This window comes from Schistocerca gregaria, chromosome X, assembly GCF_023897955.1.
Source record: "Schistocerca gregaria isolate iqSchGreg1 chromosome X, iqSchGreg1.2, whole genome shotgun sequence".
Lineage (NCBI taxonomy): Eukaryota > Metazoa > Arthropoda > Insecta > Orthoptera > Acrididae > Schistocerca > Schistocerca gregaria.
The window spans coordinates 780,381,145-780,401,621 of NC_064931.1; the positions used below are offsets into that span (position 1 = coordinate 780,381,145).

General features: G+C 39.5%; 1 protein-coding gene across 1 annotated transcript in view; it reads right to left on the reverse strand.

Moving 5' to 3' along the window:
* LOC126299457 (uncharacterized) overlaps window positions 1-20,477 on the reverse strand; it is a 226,942-nt gene that overhangs the window by 15,150 nt on the left and 191,315 nt on the right. Inside the window, exon 6 of the mRNA XM_049991374.1 lies at window positions 16,606-16,748. Within this exon, the coding sequence (XP_049847331.1) occupies window positions 16,606-16,748 (143 nt within the window). The remainder of the gene's footprint in view (window positions 1-16,605; window positions 16,749-20,477) is intronic.

Below are 20,477 nucleotides of genomic sequence, written 5' to 3' on the forward strand. Positions count from 1 at the left end.
AGGGGCAATATTGCCAGATGCGGTGTAAGGCATAACGGTCTCTACAGCTCATGTGACAACACGCAGGTTGTACCTGCATACATCAATTTGCTGATTCTAACATACGTATCAACTCAAAAAACTGCAAGGAACTATTCAGTATCTAGTATGCTAAACTATCTTAAAGTTATTTGTTTACACTTTCAAATGGACAAACAATCTATGTTCCTAATATTGCAGATTTTCAAAGTTTTTGTTTTCATTGTTTAGCAAACATACAGGAAGCTCTTTTACCTTATTACTCAGTTCTCTAATATTTTGATGAAATAAGTTAACTTTACTTTTCCGTGCATTATTAAGAATCGTGTTGAGTTGTTCTACTATTTTCACTTCTTTCAAAGGAGATTGCCTGAATCCGGATTCTAACCTGAAAAATATGCCCCTCTGACAACAGTAACCACGCGGATCTTGCAATGTGTGATGGTGGCCCCATCCCCCCATATGTTATCTGCAAGAAGCTTAGCCAATCTGTTTTTCCCTCTCCTACTCAGCTGTAGGCCATGTTTAGTATGAGTATATTCCCATCTCTCAATTGTAGCAACTGGCACTGCACTCATATGCAGTTTTGTTTCAGTCAGCAGCAGCCTGCTCAACTCTGCATTCACAAAGCTCACAGCAGTGTTTACCTAGGGCTGGTCATGGTGCTGCAGGACCTCCACAAAACTCAAATTTGTGTGTGTGAGTTTTGTTTCACATCATCCATGTTTTTGAAATCTTGTTTGAGATACCACATTATGTTTGAGCTCAGAATGTGTTCTGAGATTCTACAACAATTGGATATCAGAGATATTTGATGGTAGTTTGGTGGATTACTTCTGTTCCCTTCTCATAGGCAAGTGTGGCCTGTGCTTTCTTCCAGATACTTGGCATAGTTTTTTATCTGAGAGATCTATGATAGATTATAATTAACAGAGGGGCTAGCTGGATATAAAATCTGATATGGATTCCATCGGGCCCTGGGGCTTTGTTCAGTTTTAACCATTTCAGCTGTTTCTCAGCACCACTGAGACTAATATGAATGTCACTTATCTTTTCAGTGGTATGAGAATTAATTTGGGGCAATATTCCTGGTTTTTCCTTTTTAAAGGAACATTTGAAAACAGAGTTAAGCATTCCTGATTTAGCTTTGCTACTATCAGCTTTAGTTCCAGTCTCAGTCACCAAGGACTGGAAACAAACTTTGGTGCCAATAATAGCCTTTATGTATGACCAGAATTTCTTTGGGTTTTGTGAAAGATCATTTGACAATATTCTGCTATAGTAGTCACTAAAGGCTTCATGCATTGCTCTCTTGACTTCAAAATTCATTTCATTCAGTATCTCTCTATCTATAGCCCTAAGCTTTGTTTTATACCTATCATGCAGTAGTCTCTGTTTCTTTAGAAGGTTCTTTACAGTGACTATATACCATGGAAGATGTCTCCCATTACGAACTGCCCCTCTGGGTACATATCTGTCCAGTGCAAGGTCAACTATTCTTTTAAATTTGAGCCATAGTTCTTCCACATGCTTCTGTCCTGAGCTAAAAGTTTCAGTTTCCTCGCTGAACAGTATGACACTGTTGTTTCTCTGCCTAATTTGCTGAAATATGAAACTTTCTTCTTGTTTTAGTTGCTCTTTGTGTTTTGGTATTTATTATTGCTATAACTGCATTATGGTCACTGATACCAGTTTCAATGTGGACTTCCTCATGGAGGCTATGTCTGTCTGTTGCCACTACACTTAATGTATTTCCATCATGAGTGGGATTCTGCACTATCTATTCTAGGTGGTTTTCAGAGGAGGCATTTAGTAATGTTTCCGAGAATGTCATGTCACATCCACCACTAACAAAACTGTAACCATCCCAACTGGTTGTTGGACGATTAAAGTCTCCTCCAATGATTACAGTATCAATAAAGAACTTACTTACAAGTGAACTGAGGTTTCCTCTAAAGTTTTTTATCACATCAGGAGGAGAATCTGGTAAGTAATAGAAGGACACTATTATAACATTTTGCTCATGTGCAGCTTCAACTTCTATCTGGGACAATTCAAGTTTCTTGTCTAATGTGACAAATACACTACCTCAATTTCCCACTTCCCTGTCCTTTTAATATACACTTAAATTTTCTCCAAAGATCTCACTACTACTAACTTCAGTCTTAACCAGCTTTCTGTGCCTAATGTTATGTGGCTTCAGTGCTGTTTTGGAGTGCTTTGATCTTTGGCACTTTCTTGCAAATGCTCTGGCAGTTAACCATTAGGATCTTGATACTATCATCTGCAGGAGGTATTTCTTTGGATCTTACACTAATACTTCTTGGCTTTCCACAGCTCTCATCTGCACTGGATGGAGAGTCACCTAATCTAAAAAGGCCTTGCACACTCATGACACACACGTCAGCTACTTGCGTAGCTGCCTCTGATGTGTAGTGCACACCTGACCTGTTTAGGGGAGCTCCACAACTCTCAACCTCATGGCACAAGACTTCATCTGCATCGCAGCATTCATGACAGGTCATTGCTTTTTACAGGGCCTGCAGTAGATGTTTTCTCAACATGGTGCTTGCCTTCGTAGGTGGGCTGTGTATGACATTGCTCTTTGGCATCCTTGGGCCAGTGGGACCACAACAGAAGATATTGTGAACTGTACACCCACACAGTTTTTCTGTTAACTTGAACAGAGGCCCCAGTAGAGGAAGGCAGTCTTCCAAAACACTCCATCCTTCTAGTGTCAGAACCTCACAGCTGACATCTGAAAATGCCATTGTGAGGGCTTCTTTGATCAGCACTGGGTGCTGCATCATAAGAAACATAGAAGTCGACCTGGTGGGGGGTCTCCTGTTTCAGGTATGTGTGAGGTTAACTGTTTTCTTGTGCAGCTCAACTTGGCAGTCTACAAGTTTTGCAATGGTTATTGTACTGCTTTTGAAAAACACAAACATTGAAACCATTTCCCCTTAAGGAACATAGTGCTGCTGAATCAGGGTGGTTGAACACACCTGACACTACTAAATTATTTGTAAGAGCAGAGCAACACAAATGAACAACATTCATTTTCTGTGTTACATCCTCCATAACACTTGTGTCATCAGTAACAAGAGCAAACACTTTGTAACTTATTCCCCACTGAGAAACAATTGTGCACAGTGGCAGAACAGCTGCTTGCAGTTTGTAATGATCAACAAAGTGCACTGTCACTGTCAATAATCATTCTGTATTTATGCTGGTCCACAGTTAATGTGACATACATTGAGGTGACAAAAGTCATTAGACAGCAATATTCACATATATGAATGGTGGTAGTATCTTGTACACAAGGTTTTTGGGCAGTGCATTGACTGAGCTGTCATTTGTACTCGGGTGATTCATGTGAAAATATTTCCGACTTGATTTGAACATGGACTAGTAATTTGAGCTAGATGCATGGGACATTCCATTTTGGAAATTGTTAGGGAATTCATTATTCCAAAATCCATAGCATCAAGAGTTTGTCAAATTCGAGCATTACCTCTCCCAACAGACAAAGCAGTGGCATTCGCATAGAGTTGTCAGCACTAACAGACAAGCAACACTTCATGAAATAACCGCAGAAATCAATGCAGGGCATACGACAAACATATCCATTAGGACAGTGTAGCAAAATGTGAGGTTAATGGGCTATGGCAGCAGATGACCAACACAAGTGCCTTTGCTAACCACATGACATCACCTACAGTGTCTCTCCTGGGCTTGTGACCATATTGGTTAGGCCCCTAATAACTGGAAAACTGTGCCCTGGTTGTATGAGTCCTGATTTCAGTTTGTAAGAGCTGGTGGTAGGGTTCATGTGAGGCACACACTCCACAATGGTGTGGGCTGTGTTTACATGGAATAGGCTGGGTTCTCTCTTCCAACTGAACTGATCATTTGCTGAAAATGGTTATATTTGGCCACTTGGAGATCATTTGCAGCCACCCATGGACTTAAACAATGATGGAATTTTTATAGGTGACACTGCACCATGACACTGGCCACAACTGTTCGCAACTGGTTTGAAGAACATTCTTTACAGTTTTGAGCAAATGATTTAGCCACCCGATCACCCGAAATGAATCCCATTGAACATTTATGGGACATAGCTGCGAGGTCAGCTCACGCACAAAATCGTGCACTAATGATACTTTCACAATTAGGACGGCTATAGAGGCAGCATGAATCAATATTTCTGCAGGGGACATCCTGTGCCTGTCTGAGCATCACACAACTACAGGGTTAGGTAAGTGACACATAAAAGATTACACTATTGCAACTTACTCACGCAGAAATAACATGGGAAAAAGAAAAATTGTTATATACATTAAGACAGAACACAATTCCAAAAACAGTGAGAAAGGAAGATTTTGTTGTGCTCACCACATAGAACTGTGTGCCTTTGAATTCATGCACAAAAAAACTCACTTTTAATTGTAACTGCATATAGATCTCTACTGCGAAATTTTGAACTATCTCTAAGGAATGTGCATTTATTACTGTGCAATCTATCATGCAGCAGCAAGCAATTAATAATATGTGGCGACTTCAATGTAGATTTTATAAGGGCTTTTTTTTACAAAAAATGATCTGGAAACCGCATTTGGATCCTACAATTTGATGTAAGTAATTAACTTTCCAACACGGGTGGATAAAAACAATAGGACCCTAATTGATAATGTTTTCTTTGATAAAGGTCAAAGCAAGACAATAATTGTCTACCCAGTAACAAATGCTCTCTCTGAGTGTGATGTACAGTTAGTTAGGATAAATAACATAGTGCATTACAGTATAGATACTTCTCAGTGGAAATCAGTAAGAATAATTAATGACTCAAGGGCAAATGTTATTGAGAATAGTTTACATGAGATGACATGGGATGTAGTTTATAATGAACCAAATGCTAACATAAAATTTAAGCTATTCCATGACAAATTCATAACACTGTTTGAAAATAGCTTTCTGCATAAGCTAATCAGTAGGAACACTAAACGGTCATGTAAAAAATTGTGGACCACTAGAGGGATTAAAGTATCTTGTGAAAAACGGAAATGTATTTTTAGGCAAGAACAAGAAGGGATCCTTGAGTAACTGTACAGAACAAAACTACTCAAAATTACTAAGAAAGGTTATTAAAAACTCAAGTAACATGCACATAATGTCAGAAATCAGTACTTCCGACAAGTCTTAGGGATATATGGAACGTAGAGAAATGAGAGATAGGACAATCAGCCACAGAGCAAGACAAAATCACTATTGAACTGAATGGAAGTGCTATAAATGATGAGTCGTAGCAAATACATTCAATAATGTCATGCTGCAGCTCTTAGGGTATGTTGTGATGGAGTATGACTTCTGGTTTTTATGTATGTGACATAAAAGAATTTGATGGGAAATATATAAAATATACGACATAGCTAATGTGCTTGATAATGGCCCACGGCCGAAATTAGCTAACAGTGTGATTTTAATAAAGCACAATACAGACTACAATGGACAATGTATTCTTTTATTAAACACTTGGAGGCTATCGATCCCCAAAGAAGCAAAATATACATTTAATAGTCATTTATTTAATATAGTAGAAAGCGTCAGGGACAAACTGCTCGAGAGTGAAATCACAGGAGTATGTTGAAAATGTAATTATCATAACACTCAATCAAATGAATGTATCACCAAATTCTGCTTCTGATATTAAGAAAATTATACTTCTCTCAAAAATAAAAGCTCATCTGGTTTTGATAGTATTTCCAACAGAGAACTAAAAATTTATTCCCATGTACTACGCCCAGTCTTATCTGAAATATGTAATGCATCACCAACTCAAAGCATTTTTTTTCCAGAGAGACTGAAATATGCTGTTGTTAAACCCCTCGTTAAGAAATGTAATAAGAGAGATGTCAGTAACTACCAACCTATTTCATCGCTGACATCATTCTCCAAAATTTTTGAGATGATGTATTTCAGAATAGTATCTCACTTTGGCAACAACAGTATCCTCATCAAATCACAGTTTGGGTTTCAGAAGGGTTGCTCTACTGAGAATGCCATTTTCACTTTCACTTATCAGATTTTACAAGCATTAAATAATAAAATACCACTGGTTGGTATTTTGTGTGACCTCTCTAAGGCATCTGACTGTGTAAATCACAGTATTTTCCTAGATAAATTTATGTTTTGTGGGATTGGAAGTGTAGTCAACCAACAGATAATGTCATGTCTAGCCAAGAGAATGCAGAATGTTGTACTCAGTAATTCAAGCAATATAGTCCAAGAACATAATTCTGACTGGGGAGAAATAACTTATGGGGTTACCCAAGGTTCAATCTTAGACCCAATACTGTTCCTCATATATAAATGATCTTCCATCTAGTACTGTAGCTTATCCATGCACATGTACAGAAGCAGAAGAAATGGTAAACAAAGTTCTTAAAATATCATTGACTGGTTTTCTGTGAATGGTCTCACCCTCAATTTTAAAGAGACACAACATATTCAGTTTTGCACATCTAGAGGTACTACATCAATAATAAGGGTAACACATGGTAGGGAAATAATAAATAGGGCGGAAACTTCGAAAGTCTTAGGGGTCCATACCAATGAGAATTTAAATTGAAATTAATTAATTAATTGGAACTCCTAAAGCAACTTAGTTAAACCACATTTGTGCTTAGAATCACTGCAAATCTTGGGGAGAGACAAATCAGTAAGCTGACATATTTTTGCATATTTTCACTCAATAATGTCATATGGAATAATGTTCTGGGGTAACTCATCTTTAAGAAAGACAGTCTTCACTGCCCAAAAACTTGCTTTAAGAGTAATATGTGGTGCCAACCCATGATCATCTTGTAGACATCTGTTTTGGAATTGGGCATTCGGAATACTGCTTCGCAGTATATTTATTCCTTCATGACGTTTGTTGTAATAATCCAATGCAGTTCAACAGGAGCAACGAAACACATAATTACAGTAGCAGAAGGAAAAATGACATTTATTACGCCACGTTAAGGTTGTCTTTAGCAAGAAAAGGAGAGCACAATGCTGGAACGAAAATTTTTGATCATTTAGCCAGCAATATAAAATGTCTGACAGACAGAGAAATAAAATTTAAAAACAAACTGAGAAAGTTTATCCTTGACAACAATAGGAATAAATAACTCAAATCTGTATCTCTTTTTTCTTTCTGTAAATAAAAGAAAATAAAAAAACACCCTTAGAAGTATTCAGAATGTAATGGTATGTACAAATTAATTTGAGATGTGAATGTAAAGTGACTCGTTCCACCTACGTTGTCCAGGGAAATGTGTTAGGTCCCTTGCTCTTATGTTTTATATTAATGATCTTGTGGACAATATCATCAGTAACCTCAAACATTTTGCAGATGATGCACTTACCTACCACAAAGTACAGTCTGAATGAAGCAGTACAAATGTTCAATATGTTCAATCAGGCCTTGATAAGATTTCTGAGTGGTACAATGCTTGGTGGGTTGCTTTAAATGTTCAAAAATGTAAAATTGTGAGTTCACAAAATGAAAAAAACCTAGTATCCTATGAGTATAATATTTGTGAGTTACAGTTGGAGTCTGTAAACGCGTACAAATACTTGGGTTTAACTGTCAGTAGGGACATGAAGTTGAACGATCATATAGGCTCAGTCATGGGTAAAGCAGGCAGTAGGCTCCAACTTATTGGTAGAATACTACAGAAATGTAGTCAGTCAACAAAGCAGATTGCTTTAAAGTCATTTGTGCAACCTATCCTAGAATACTGATCAAGTACCAAATAGGACTAGCAGAGGATATTGAACGTATAAAGAGAAAGGCAGCACAAATAGTAACAGATTTGTTTGGCCCATGGGAGAGGGTCACTGAGATGTTGAAAGAACTGAACTGGTACACTCTTGAAGGTAGACAGAAACTATCCTGAGAAAGTCTACTAACAAAGTTCCAACAACAGGCTTTAAATGATGACTCTAGGAATATACTACAACTCCCTAGATACCACTCCCAAAGGAGTTGTGAGGATAAGATTAGATTAATTATAGCACATGCAAAGGCATTTAAACAATTATTTATCTTGCACTCCATACATGAATGGAACGGAAAACACCCCTAATAACTGGTGCAGCGAGGTATACCCTCTGCCACACACTTCACAGTGGTTCGCAGAGTATAGACGTAATGTAGATGAATACCATGAAGCCAATCCAATTACCATCCCAAAGGCACGCTGGTAATGATACAACCAAACTGCAAAGTGTCCCACACATTATGTCAATGTGTGGCAAGATACTCGTAAACCTTGTCAAGACACCATTATGTCAACTGTCAGTGCATATTTCCATTGCCATACAGCCAAACAAACTGTCAGCCACTGGAAGGTTATTAATAAGGGCCAACCAAGCCACCAGGCGGGTTTGACCAAGCTACTGCAACAACATGATTGCTGCACTGCCAGAGTCCCCAACATCCACTGCACAGCTGTCATCACCACCATTTCTACCTTCATGGTCAGCTCACCATTGTATGCCAAGGTCTGGAGTTCAGAGTGCCATATTGCCCCATCTACACACTGCTTCCCACCACTGTGGACGATGCTGGCCAGCACCAGCCATGCTGCAGGGACCATGACTGCTAGTTGCTTTCTCAGTACCCAATGTGACAGCACCACCAAGCAACCACGCTGCCACGCAGACCACACTCTGCAGTGTAGTGTAGCTATGCTATAGCTTGTTCAAACTCTAAAGAGCTTTCCTGAACCTCTGTAATCACTTGTGGGTTTCTTGTATATTACTCCCGAGTAAGTACCCGTTCCCTTTTTCATTGTCTGCGTAGAGTATGTTAGGAATGAAGGCGAGTATATGTTGGGGAAGTTCAGGCAAGCATGAATAGTAGATATGTGTAGACATAATTTATCAAAAGTAGTACTGTCATGTAAGTTGTAAATTCTCAAGGGATCTACACCAGTTGATGTGTGGTTGGATGTCCAGAGTGACTGATTTGTGTGCAGAGCTTTTCTCTTCCTTTCTATTTCTGCCACACACTCCTCCTGCTTGCATTTGTGAAAGCAGAAAGCACTGACAGAATAAAAAAAAAACATCATCATATGGTTTGGGTTTTTTTGTCTTCTTATTGTGCTGCACTGGCTCAAAACAGCACAGCAAGGTGCTGGGCTATCACGGATGTGAGATGAGTCACTTGGCTGAGATGTCACTGTTATACTATTCCTGGTCTCTCAAAGTTTGGTCTGAAGCACAGCAGAGAATCTACTTCAGATAACCATTAGGATCAGTGAAAGGAATAATGAGAGTCGTAACGGGAAAACATATCAAGTTCCAAAGAAATATCAAATGGGGAAAATGTTACTCAGTGATAGCAGTTGAATTAAGAGGCACAAGTTATAGCTGGTAGTGTGCCTGTAGTTAAATGAACATACCAGTGATATCACAGAGTTTATGGAGCATGGAAACTAAACACATCTCTTTGTGAGAAGGAGTGAAGTTTCATCACTTAAGTCTGATGATAATGTCTTTCTCAAGACATTATGATCAGAAATGCAACTGAAGTGACTTTATTATGGATTCTTTTTGTAAATAATTTATGTTCAGGTCCTTCTGACTGAATTCTTGTGCAAATTCTGTATAGTTTCCTGTGATTTTACATAGGTCAAGCAGAAGCACTATAGCATAGTGATCGCGTAATTGTAGGAAAACTTCTGGAACCCGAAAACTGTATCCCTATAAGGAAGTTTAACCCATATACTGAATGGACTAGTGAGTGTGTAGACTGCAGGTGTTGTACTAGCTTCACTGAGAGACTCAGTGGAGCAGCATAAAAAATATTGCATGAAACAGCGAGTGGATTACATAAAAGTGGACCCAAGCGCAAATGGAGTGAACAAAAGCAACCACTGGAGTCAAAGTGTAGCAACATATATCTGCTATTCTACTTTTTGTTCGCAGGGCTTTTGCACTGTTTTCAGAACCAGTATCTGAGTATCTGTTCTAGCTTGCCTACATTTTAGCAACACCAAACTAAATTCAGGGATGGGTTTCTCAAAAGAAGGGAGGTACATTGTGGTGTGTGGTATGGATGGAGCACTGTGATGCTAAGGAAATTGAGGACACAAGTGTTCCAGTTATTGTCCCAAAGAGATGCAGCTGCTGACATGGCTGATCTGCAAAGTGCCACACACATTATGTCTGAGAGAGGCAAGATGCCTTAACAACTTGTCAATGCAGCATTGTGCCAACTGACAGTGCATGCCTTCGGCAGAGAAAAAGTCACTGAAGCCTTATTAATATGTTGTGATTCAGCCACTGCACAGGTTTGAGCCAGCTACCATAACCAGATGACATGCCAGCACATACTGCATGGCCACCGTCACAATCATCTTAACACTCATACACCAAAGTCCAGATTTTGAGCACTGTGATACCCGTCCTCCACACTTCTGTCCAGCACTGCAGATGACTGCGCAGCCAGTACCAGCTGTGCTGCGGGGGGTATGAGTGCTAGCTGCTGTCTCAGCACTGCCAAGCATCCATGCTAACACTCAGAAAATAAGCCACAACGCAGCATCACTTTGCGTGAGGCAGACATGGACACCTGACCGAGCCCACGGAACAAAAATGCCGTGGATCGAGCCAGGCGGCACCCATTGGATGAGGGCACACCTATAACTGCTCTAGCTTGTTGAAACAAGAAAGAGTTTTCTTCAATGCCTTCTGTCATCTCCAACAGCTTCCTGTGATCCCTCATCAACCCACTGACTCCACAATGCCCAAGTGGGAGAGCAGAAGGTCATCCTCACAACTGTAAGAGTGGCTTCCCACCCATCCACAGCAGACATTGCTTACAAAACTGCTACAGGAAAAAAGACAGCACCAGCATCTGTGCCAAAACAAATATTTTGGACTCTCGGTTCAAAACACATGGTTTTGGAGTAGCTGAAAGGCTGAATATGTTGTCAGTGAGCTCATAGCTGTGATTAGCCAGACTCCAACCATTGAGGGGATTGAGTGGAGGTATAGGGGTGTAGGTGTTGGGTCTGAGGAGAGAGATGGTTGGGAGATCTTCAATAAATTATATTAAAAAGTAATTGGTCAATTTATTTAAACATAAATTTACAATGTAGCAATAGTTATTAAACTTTTAAAACAACCAAAAATTGACATTTAATTTCATATGTAAAAATTATATGTATTTAAATAAATACATAAATTGTGAAAATACTTCATTTTTAGGACCACCTCCAAATGATTAGTGTCGCTGCCTTCGGCGCAGAAAGACCTGGAGTAAATTCCCGGTACCTTCTCAGAATTTTTTCAAGGTTGGTAGGTAGGTCTGAAACAGGGTCCACTCAGCCTAGTGAGACCAAATGAGGAGCTGCTTGAATGAAGCAGCAGCAGCATCATCAGGATTGATCTATTGGCAATAATGGATGGAAAGATTGGCAACATGCTGATCACATATCCCATGGTCATAGATTAGATCATTCCTTGTACTGCCTTGTAAACAGCAGTTGGCTAGCTGGAACAGGCCTAAGGCTTAATTCCTGAGTGGTGTTTATGTTCTGTTTACTTCATTTTCAGAGTTTTGCTTTTTATTGACCTCAGCTTGAAATGTGATATAATTGTCTTTAAAAATGTTTGAAACCCTAGTCATGGCTCATGTACACCTGTAAAGGCTGAACATACATGTAAGTGAAAACACTCCTGGCTGTAGACTGAGTGAAAACATTCATATGACTGAGGTGACCATCAAAGACAAGTTTCTGTCTGTTGTCTCATATTAAATGAAAGCAATCAGACCAAGAGAGTGAGTGAAAAACACTCGTATAGTTGATGTGGCAGCAGAGACTAGTTTCATTTGGCCGAAAGAACCAACAGAATGAAAAACAGTCTACTGGCCAATCGATTGTTATAATCTGTTGGTTGTCCAATCTCTACCTCCTGGAGACCCCCAGATGGAGGAATACAAGCTGGAGAGAAAGATTCTGTGTAGCTTCACTGCCAGAACACTCCCTATGAAACATAGGCATTACTGAGTCCAGAAAAAGTGTTACCTATTTCTTCTTATCACAGCAAGATCAGCTAGGAAAACAAAGTACTGTTTGGGCTGTAAAAGATCACTTCCACAATGATTAAATTTTGAACATATTATTATATGTAAGGGAATTCAGGGGAGAAAAAAATTCAACACAACAAAGGTCCAAGGAGGCTATAAGAGTCCTCCATCTATGCACCACAAAGGAGAACTAAGTTGACAATTGATGCTACACTCCACTGTCTCCACTCCAGGGCTCTATCTTCCAACGGAGTAGCAGCTGAAGCTTGGGCTCTATCTTCCACAGGAGCAACAGTTGAAGCTACTTACAGTTACTGACATCATTGCTAACAGGCGAGAATCTGCTTTTGTTCTCGTGTTATTTACAGATCATGCTTTCTGCAGTAGACTGATAGCTGAGTGGCTAGGCCAAAGGGTTCTGAATTTTGTCACTAGGTGAACTCTAGCCAATGTTAACATTTCTTGCATTTTTTCTTGAAAGAATATTAATCTAAAGCCACATGGCATCATCTCAACACACTAATGGAGGTGTAAGAACTCTCCCCTTTAGAACCACAGAGCTAAAAGCACTCTTTTCAATAATTTTTCTACTAATTACTGATTGGACACAGTCCACTGTGGAGGTCTCTGCTATGATGCCTTACATAAAAGGCCAAATAATTAGATTCCAATAACTTCACAATTATTAAGTATTTATTTGTTTGTTTCAAATAAATGAGTGTTTGTCTAAAATACAAAATTATTATTCAGTTGCCTCTTATTTGTACCAACTCCTTTGGTTGCCTTTACGTACTAAGAGATGGAACCATTACAATCTTCTGGCAGTGCTTTGTAAGTCGAGAAGAATAAGTTGTGACTCGAGTTTTACATTGGTTACTGTCCCACTGTATTACGCTATGTCTTGCATAGCATCTAAGCAACCACTGTAATTCTCATTTAGTTCCTCCAACTCGAGCAATGTAAAAAATGTACCTCATCGGGATAATCTTCTTTCTCCTGACCCTTCCCTACTTTTATTTCAGAATCATCACATGGAGCAGCTCCATGCAAGACGCCAATTTCTGAACTTATCTCAGTTAGTGTTCTAATGTTTCCTTTTGTACTTGTGCACTATAGCAATGTGATGCCCACACACACATGTGTATGTTCACCTAGCAAGTCACCTGAATAGATCCTGAAGAGATGTTAACCAATAAAGCAAGTGATGATCTGAGGCAATTGTGAATAACATTTTAGAAAGATATAAACAAAATAAAACATGACCAAATTAATGGTAGGGCATTCTACATTGTCAAATGGCTTCTTTCAGGTTTAGTGAGAGTTTTGGGGGCATGTCTTATTGAATTTCTTGAGCCTGTAAATATTTTTATAAGGACACCTGAATCTCTGTATCCTCAGGGACTGTGTTTAGTCGTCATTGGGGTGTTATTATTTTACTACTCAAATACAAGGTCACTTGCAAATAACTCTGTCTTCAGCTAAGTACATAATGTTTTCCTCTCTTCTGGTTTCCCACACAAATTTCAGCATCTTTGTAGGTATCCATTTATTTGTTATTACTTGTTATTTGATCATAAGTAGGTGGGTGGCATACATATATTTTCCCATCATTTTATCCCTTCTTGATGTGTCATGAGTGAGCCTCTTCCCCTATCTCCCACAGTTTTTTTAATGAAACATTGTTTATTTCATATCTTTCAATACACTGGCAATTCCTTGGTCCCAATGGTGACAGCTGAAATGAGCTGTTTTGCTAATGTGTTTCACAAGAAATATTAGTCACAACACAACACAACAAAGAGGGATAATATCAGGAGGAAATATTGCACGCTGGATGTTCATAAGTCTATCTAATTATGCTACCATATAGGAATTGTGAAGTAAGTGACAGGCATAATGAAATAAAGTAAGACCCACAGAAAAATGACACACAGTAGATAAAACATATCTGTGTGATTTGCATTAGTCACAGTTACAAGAAACCAATTTATTTTGTAAACACAGAATGAAAAAAGTGGTTCAAATTCTACGAATATTATTGGTTTAATTTGACATGCATGTTCCTAAAGGAATTAAGCATCACACTACAGCAATTCCTGGAATCATACAGTTCCCACAAAAAGTCTGTAATAAATCATCTATTTTGAGCAAAAGTTCCTGAAAAACATTGGAGTTTTGGACAGCTGTAAAATCAATTACGGCTTGACCTATTTCTAGATAAATATACAGACTATTTTCTTTACACACAGTGGTAATGCATCTTGATCTGTTCAGCCTTGAAAAGACACTTTTCCTCTTTAAGTTGTAACACTTCTTGTTGTACTATTAAAACCGTTTGAAATCTCAATAAATTTTTATGGATAGTTCCTGTGATTGCATATATTATCTCAATAACTGAAGTACATTTTCTGTCTAAGAAGATATCCTGGAAAATTGGCAATAGGTAGCTTGTCTAAATAACTGACAACACTTTAAATTCACATAGTCCCACTAGTTAGATGTATGCTAGTTTCTTGTGATTGTCCTTGCTTACTTTAGTTAACTATTTCCATATAATCAAACTTCAAGGACAAAGCAGCCAATGCTGAACTCTTGACAGCTATTGGCACAACTGCCAGCACTATGACATGCTCCACTTTGCCATCAATCCAAAGAAGCATCAGACAGAACAATATTGCACCTATCATAGTGAGATAAACAAGTGACACAGAGAACGGCATGTAACTTGTGTATACACTGTTGTTCTGTTTATGTGCCTTATAGACATTACGTCAGTTGTGGCACCACAATAATGCTCCTGCTCACACCTAAATGCTTGTTTGTGATTTTTTCGCAAAACAATAACAACAACAATAATAATAATAATAATAATAATAATAATAATAATTATTATTATTATAAAAACATGCACATTTGAACCATCAGTTGTTTTTATTTTACACCCAAACATCTACCAGATTCGGTCTTGGACCATCTTCACGTACGAAGGGTTAAAGTGGTTTAAGCCACCATACTGCATTAGTCAATGCTTAAAATGTGTAGTGCATGCCATGACAGTAAATATATGACACAGGACTTTAAACGCAAACATACGAATACTAAATGTTTAGAGTGCAGTATACACTGTATACATTCAGTACCCTTCATCCAAGACCAAAAAGGTAGATGTTTGGGTGTAAAATAAAAACAGCTGATGGTTCAAATATGCATTTTATACATAAATTTGTGTCATGGAAACTGGAATCTAGTAGCTTTGAAATCACATCTTCAGCTACACTTTTTTTTTTAACACGATATCATCTGTTATTTTAAAACTATACTCACTTCTCAGAACTGAGGGAAAAAAAAGGTCAAAATACAATTCATGCAATGAGTAACTATTATTTTCCAATATTAGTAAATTGTTGCCCTCAGATTTACAAAAAAACCACGCCACATACGCACAGATTTCGTATTACCTTTCACTTTGTCATTTACACAAAATTTTCTTGTCCTCAGTAATTGCTCACATTTCAATGCATTAAAATTCATTATTCCTGGTGTATCTTCAGGTACAACATCAAGCAATGTGGTAAGTTTTTTAGTTTCATTCTTGCATTTCTACATTCAGACCACAATGAGTCTACAGTGCCATGTCAATTCACTTTCAGTATTCATAAAATGAGTTTCAAACCTGTCTTTCATATTTTTCTGTGAAACTGCATACTTTACTCTTCCTCCTCCATTCCCAATAAAATAAGCACAAGGTCCTAGTTTATGGAATCCTTAGACTCGCTCACTCCATTTAAAGTTATTCAAATTATCCACGATTTAATTGATAATGTTGACTCTTACTAGGCCTATAAATAGTTTGAATTTGAATCACTACGGTATTGGCAAGTTTCCTCTTTTGTGAAATCACATTAAGAATTCTCCATTGTAACTACGAAAGCCACATACTGGTGTCGTGGAGAGCACTCATGAACTGCTTCCTGGGAACAGCTCACTAGTCACTCTCAATTGTGAATCTCACCGAGACTGATTCTCAGATGGACAGGTGCTTGTGAGTAGCACTCCAGAGTTGCTTTTGCTAGTTCTCTCAAATAAACACCTGCTTTAACATTCTTTCTCCAGTGAGCACTGCCAAGTTACATTTCCATTAGGCAGCTAAAGGATCACCTCGAATATCAACTGACTGACTTACATCAACTGGCTCACTAATGTATTAGCTTGTACAATTAAAATGACCACTCAGTTACAATCTTAAATTATGCACATAAAAAAATCCAAATGATCTCACTTGAAATTCACGCTGATATTATACAGTATGATACTACATTTTTAGACATATTTTACATAGTATACAAGACAATACCATAAAGAGTGCATTGCCTGTGGTTGTACAGATACACAAACAGCATGCATGTGACACAGTATACTACATAAAATAAGAAAAAAGAACCTCAGCACAAATGTCCCTGGTTGTTGCACAGAGAGAGTAATTAACTCAATTTACTTACTGTATTCGTCCCATCAACAAATTCCGGTTGTCTCCCGAAACTAAAATCTTTTTTCCCAGAAAATACTTCAAATATCAGCTTCCCATTGAATACAGCAATTTTGGGCTTGAATTTTTGAAGTTTTTCAAGCAGTATCTGGCTTCCTGAAAATTAAGAATACTGAAAATCGCTGTTTCACAATCACTGAAGCACCAGAAAGAGCTCTATGGAATGGTCACACATACATTTTTCAAATGATTCACCTTACGAATACTCAAAAGGTTTGCAATAAAACATGTATAGTTACCGTGCAAATTTAAGAGAGTAATATGAGTCCCATTTCAAACTTACATACTAACAACTTTTGTCACATTGTTTAAACTCAGAATGCATGTTACCACAGCCATCAACCTGCTTGATAAAAATGAGAATACTAAGTACACATTTGTGGCATTATACATGGGACTCAGTATGGGTACATCTAAAGTTAGTGTAAAAATTTCAACCATCCTTCTTTAACACAGTGGTAAGATCAAATATCACAGTGGAGATTAGAGCCTAATGTCCCACCAAGGTTGAGGTTATTAGAGACAATATTTATTGTGATGATGATGATGATCACTTTTCACTGATGATGATGATGATGATGATGATGATGATGATCATCATCATCATCATCAGTGAAAAGTGGGTGAACAACAAGTGAAGCAATGTTGGGGTAGCACCAGTCAGTGTAGCCTCAACATAGGGGGCACAATACATATTGGACATTTGTGTGTGAACACAAACTGGTACTGCCATACTGATGTAAACAACAGCTTCCATAAAAAGGTTAGCAGGCTGAGATGCTGCTGATTGACAGCTTGGTCTACCTGGCTGCTATGAGCTGAAACAAAGTCGCCACTGGAAAGTCTCAGCTGCTTCAGAACTAGGCAGACTTGGGTTTCTCTGTCAACCTTTATATCTCTGAAAGTGCACATAGCTGCCTGAAGAAAATTCAGATTCTATGGATGACCCATTGATTCTCACTTTACAGTGTTTGACAGTATATTGGGTTTAGGTTTTTACACTGTGCAGCCTCTAAATTCAGGACATAATTAAGTGGTACAGATACTGTCTCATTTCAATACTCCCAGAGGACAATATCAGTAAACAATACATATGCTATTTTCCAACAACTCATGAAACAGTTATTGCCTGGAAAATCTAATCGTGCTTACTGAACTCTTACAGGAAAATGATCATAGCTGTCACATGTGTAAACATAAAAGTTTTTCAAAGTCAGGGATGAACAAGTCCCTTTGCATTGTATACTAAAGAAAATGATCCCACCTGTTTTGTCACCACACAATGACAATGCTAATGTCAAAATGAAACAGAAGCTGATACTCTCTGCTAATGTAACACTTCTTACACCCAGATGTTTCACACTTTGGCCACCAACGTGATTATCCCTCCCTCAACTGAATGGTGGTGGTGGTGGTGATGGTGGTGGTGGTGGTGGTGATTAGGAGGGGAGAGGAAATCCTAATCACAGTGCACTAAAGACTAACTTGTGACACCTCTGACACACAAATTGATTTTACCTCAGGGACACTAACCAGCTATTAATAATGTTGTTGTTATCATCATCATCATCATCATCATCATCAGCATCATTTGGATTTGAAGCCTACTGGATCGCAACATGTACAACATGGGGGATTTTCAGTGATTTGTTTAAGCTGTCCTTAGCACTTGTATTACTTTCATTATCTCAAAATGGGCCCTCTTTTGCTCACCAGATCAACTGTCCAGTAGCGAATTTTCTGCCTATACATATGAAGCCAGAGTGGATCCGTAGTTAAAATACACCGATCATCATAAAAAGAGCTGCACAAAGGAGGACGCTGCACGATGGAGGACCCAGCCAATCAACTGTTGACTGGATGTGGATGTTGCACACCATTAGCTACACCAACGATTAAGTTTCCATGGTAGGCCCGGCCATGCACTTGAGGAACCTGGTTGGGGCCATGACCTTGTGTCCATTGGTTGATAGAATTCTGGTACCGAGTGCCGCGGGTTTTGGATCTGCACCAATGGCAAAGACCTCGATGACCACTAGAGGTCTCTGCAGCAGTAACACCGTAAACCGTGGCTGCGAGCGCTCCTGGCCCCAAGTCTAATGTGGAGCACGTGGTCCCAGCGGCCAACAGTGACATACACTGTCGTGTATTTAGGCAGCTGCCTCTCACTCAGCGGGCAGTCTGATATTCACGTTGAGTCAGTTGATATCTCGCTTACAGACATCATGTTTATGTTGCGTGTGCTTCCTTCCTGTTTACGAGTGGATGTTATGATTTTTGAGGTTACCTCTTGTGACCCTGTTGCTTAATACTTTGTTGTTGATCTTGGTGTCTTGCTTGGTTGTCTGTCGTCGTGCTCGTCCTTCTACTCCTGCTCATCCATCTTGTTTGTTCACAGCTGGTTCCGTTCGGTCCCTCCACGTTTTCAGTAGTGGCAACCCCGCAACCATGCCTGTCATGGTTACAACATTTTGGCAACGAGGTAAATGGTGGTAGTTGTTAGCATGGAGGCTAAATTGGTCTGTCTTCTGGAACAACAGCAGCAGCAGCAGCAGCTCCAGTTAGACATCTTACGAAAGTCAATGCGGATGCTAATGGACAAAGTCGATGCCCGGGACATATTACCACAAAAGATTCGGAGTCCTCGGGTGTTCAATGCTTTCCCACATCCACCATTGTTCCCACCATTAAATAACGCTAAAGAAGACTGGGAGAAACATACTTACATCGGCTGAAACAATATTTCACGGCTTTTCAAGTCACGGATGACCCCTTGCAGCGATCATTGTTTTTGTCTTGGGACTCCCCAAACACATTCTTTATTCTCCGCAAGTTGGCATCCTTGTCCGATCTGGTGGCTCTCTCTTTCCAGGAGATATGCCTTTTGCTCACAAACTATTCTTCACAGCACTACCATGTGGTTGCCTCTCAACTGGAGTTTCACCAGTGCCATAAACAGCCCAGTCAATCATAACGTTGCTGGGTCACGGACTTGCAAGGTCCCAGTTGTCGATGCAATTTTACATGCACCAATCGGTAGTGTAAGGCTTCGTATGTGGACTCCCCGATCCAGGATGTGGTGGTTCAGCTGGCTCCCGATACTGAGGTCCGCACTGAGGCACTGAAACTTGAAAATTCCTCATTGGAAGAGATTCTCTGCACTGCCCACTCATTTCAAAGTGCTCAGGCAGCTAATGAGCGTCTCAGGGCACAGCTGCAAGTGGCAGTGATTGATGCGTCTCTGTGGGTTCCGCCCTCGTGATGTAGACGTGGCCCGGCCAACAGAGGCTAGTGCCGTCGGGATTCCTCTTTGTCTGACGTCTCTACGGCATCAGAGCCTCTGGTCTCCCCTCATTGCCGGTCGCGTGGCCCACTTTCATCTTGCCCACTTTCATCTTGCCCACAGTGCTTTACCACACACTCTCAAGCTGATTGCCCCCACCGCTGGAAAATATGCACACTGTGTGAGAAAGGGGGCCACATCTGATCTGTTTGTCATAGTCTCTCGACTCGTTCCCATCCTGCCCCTCCTGGGCCTCAAGTACATGCTCTGCAATCGGTCATCCTTCTGGAGGACCCATCGGCACAGAAGCTATTCCTCATGCTCTGCGTTTTTACTGAGGATGTCAGTTTTCAGGTTGAAACTGGGGACACAGTCTCCCTGATTAATATTGTGACATACACCCGCCTAGGCTCCCCTGTGTTGTCATCTCCCTCTCGGCGTTTGGTTGCCTATGGTGACGTTTCCATTTCCTTCATGGGCAGTTCGTCTTCATGTTCCCTTTGTCGTCAACCATCCATCAGCTTTGAATATTTTTGGCCAGG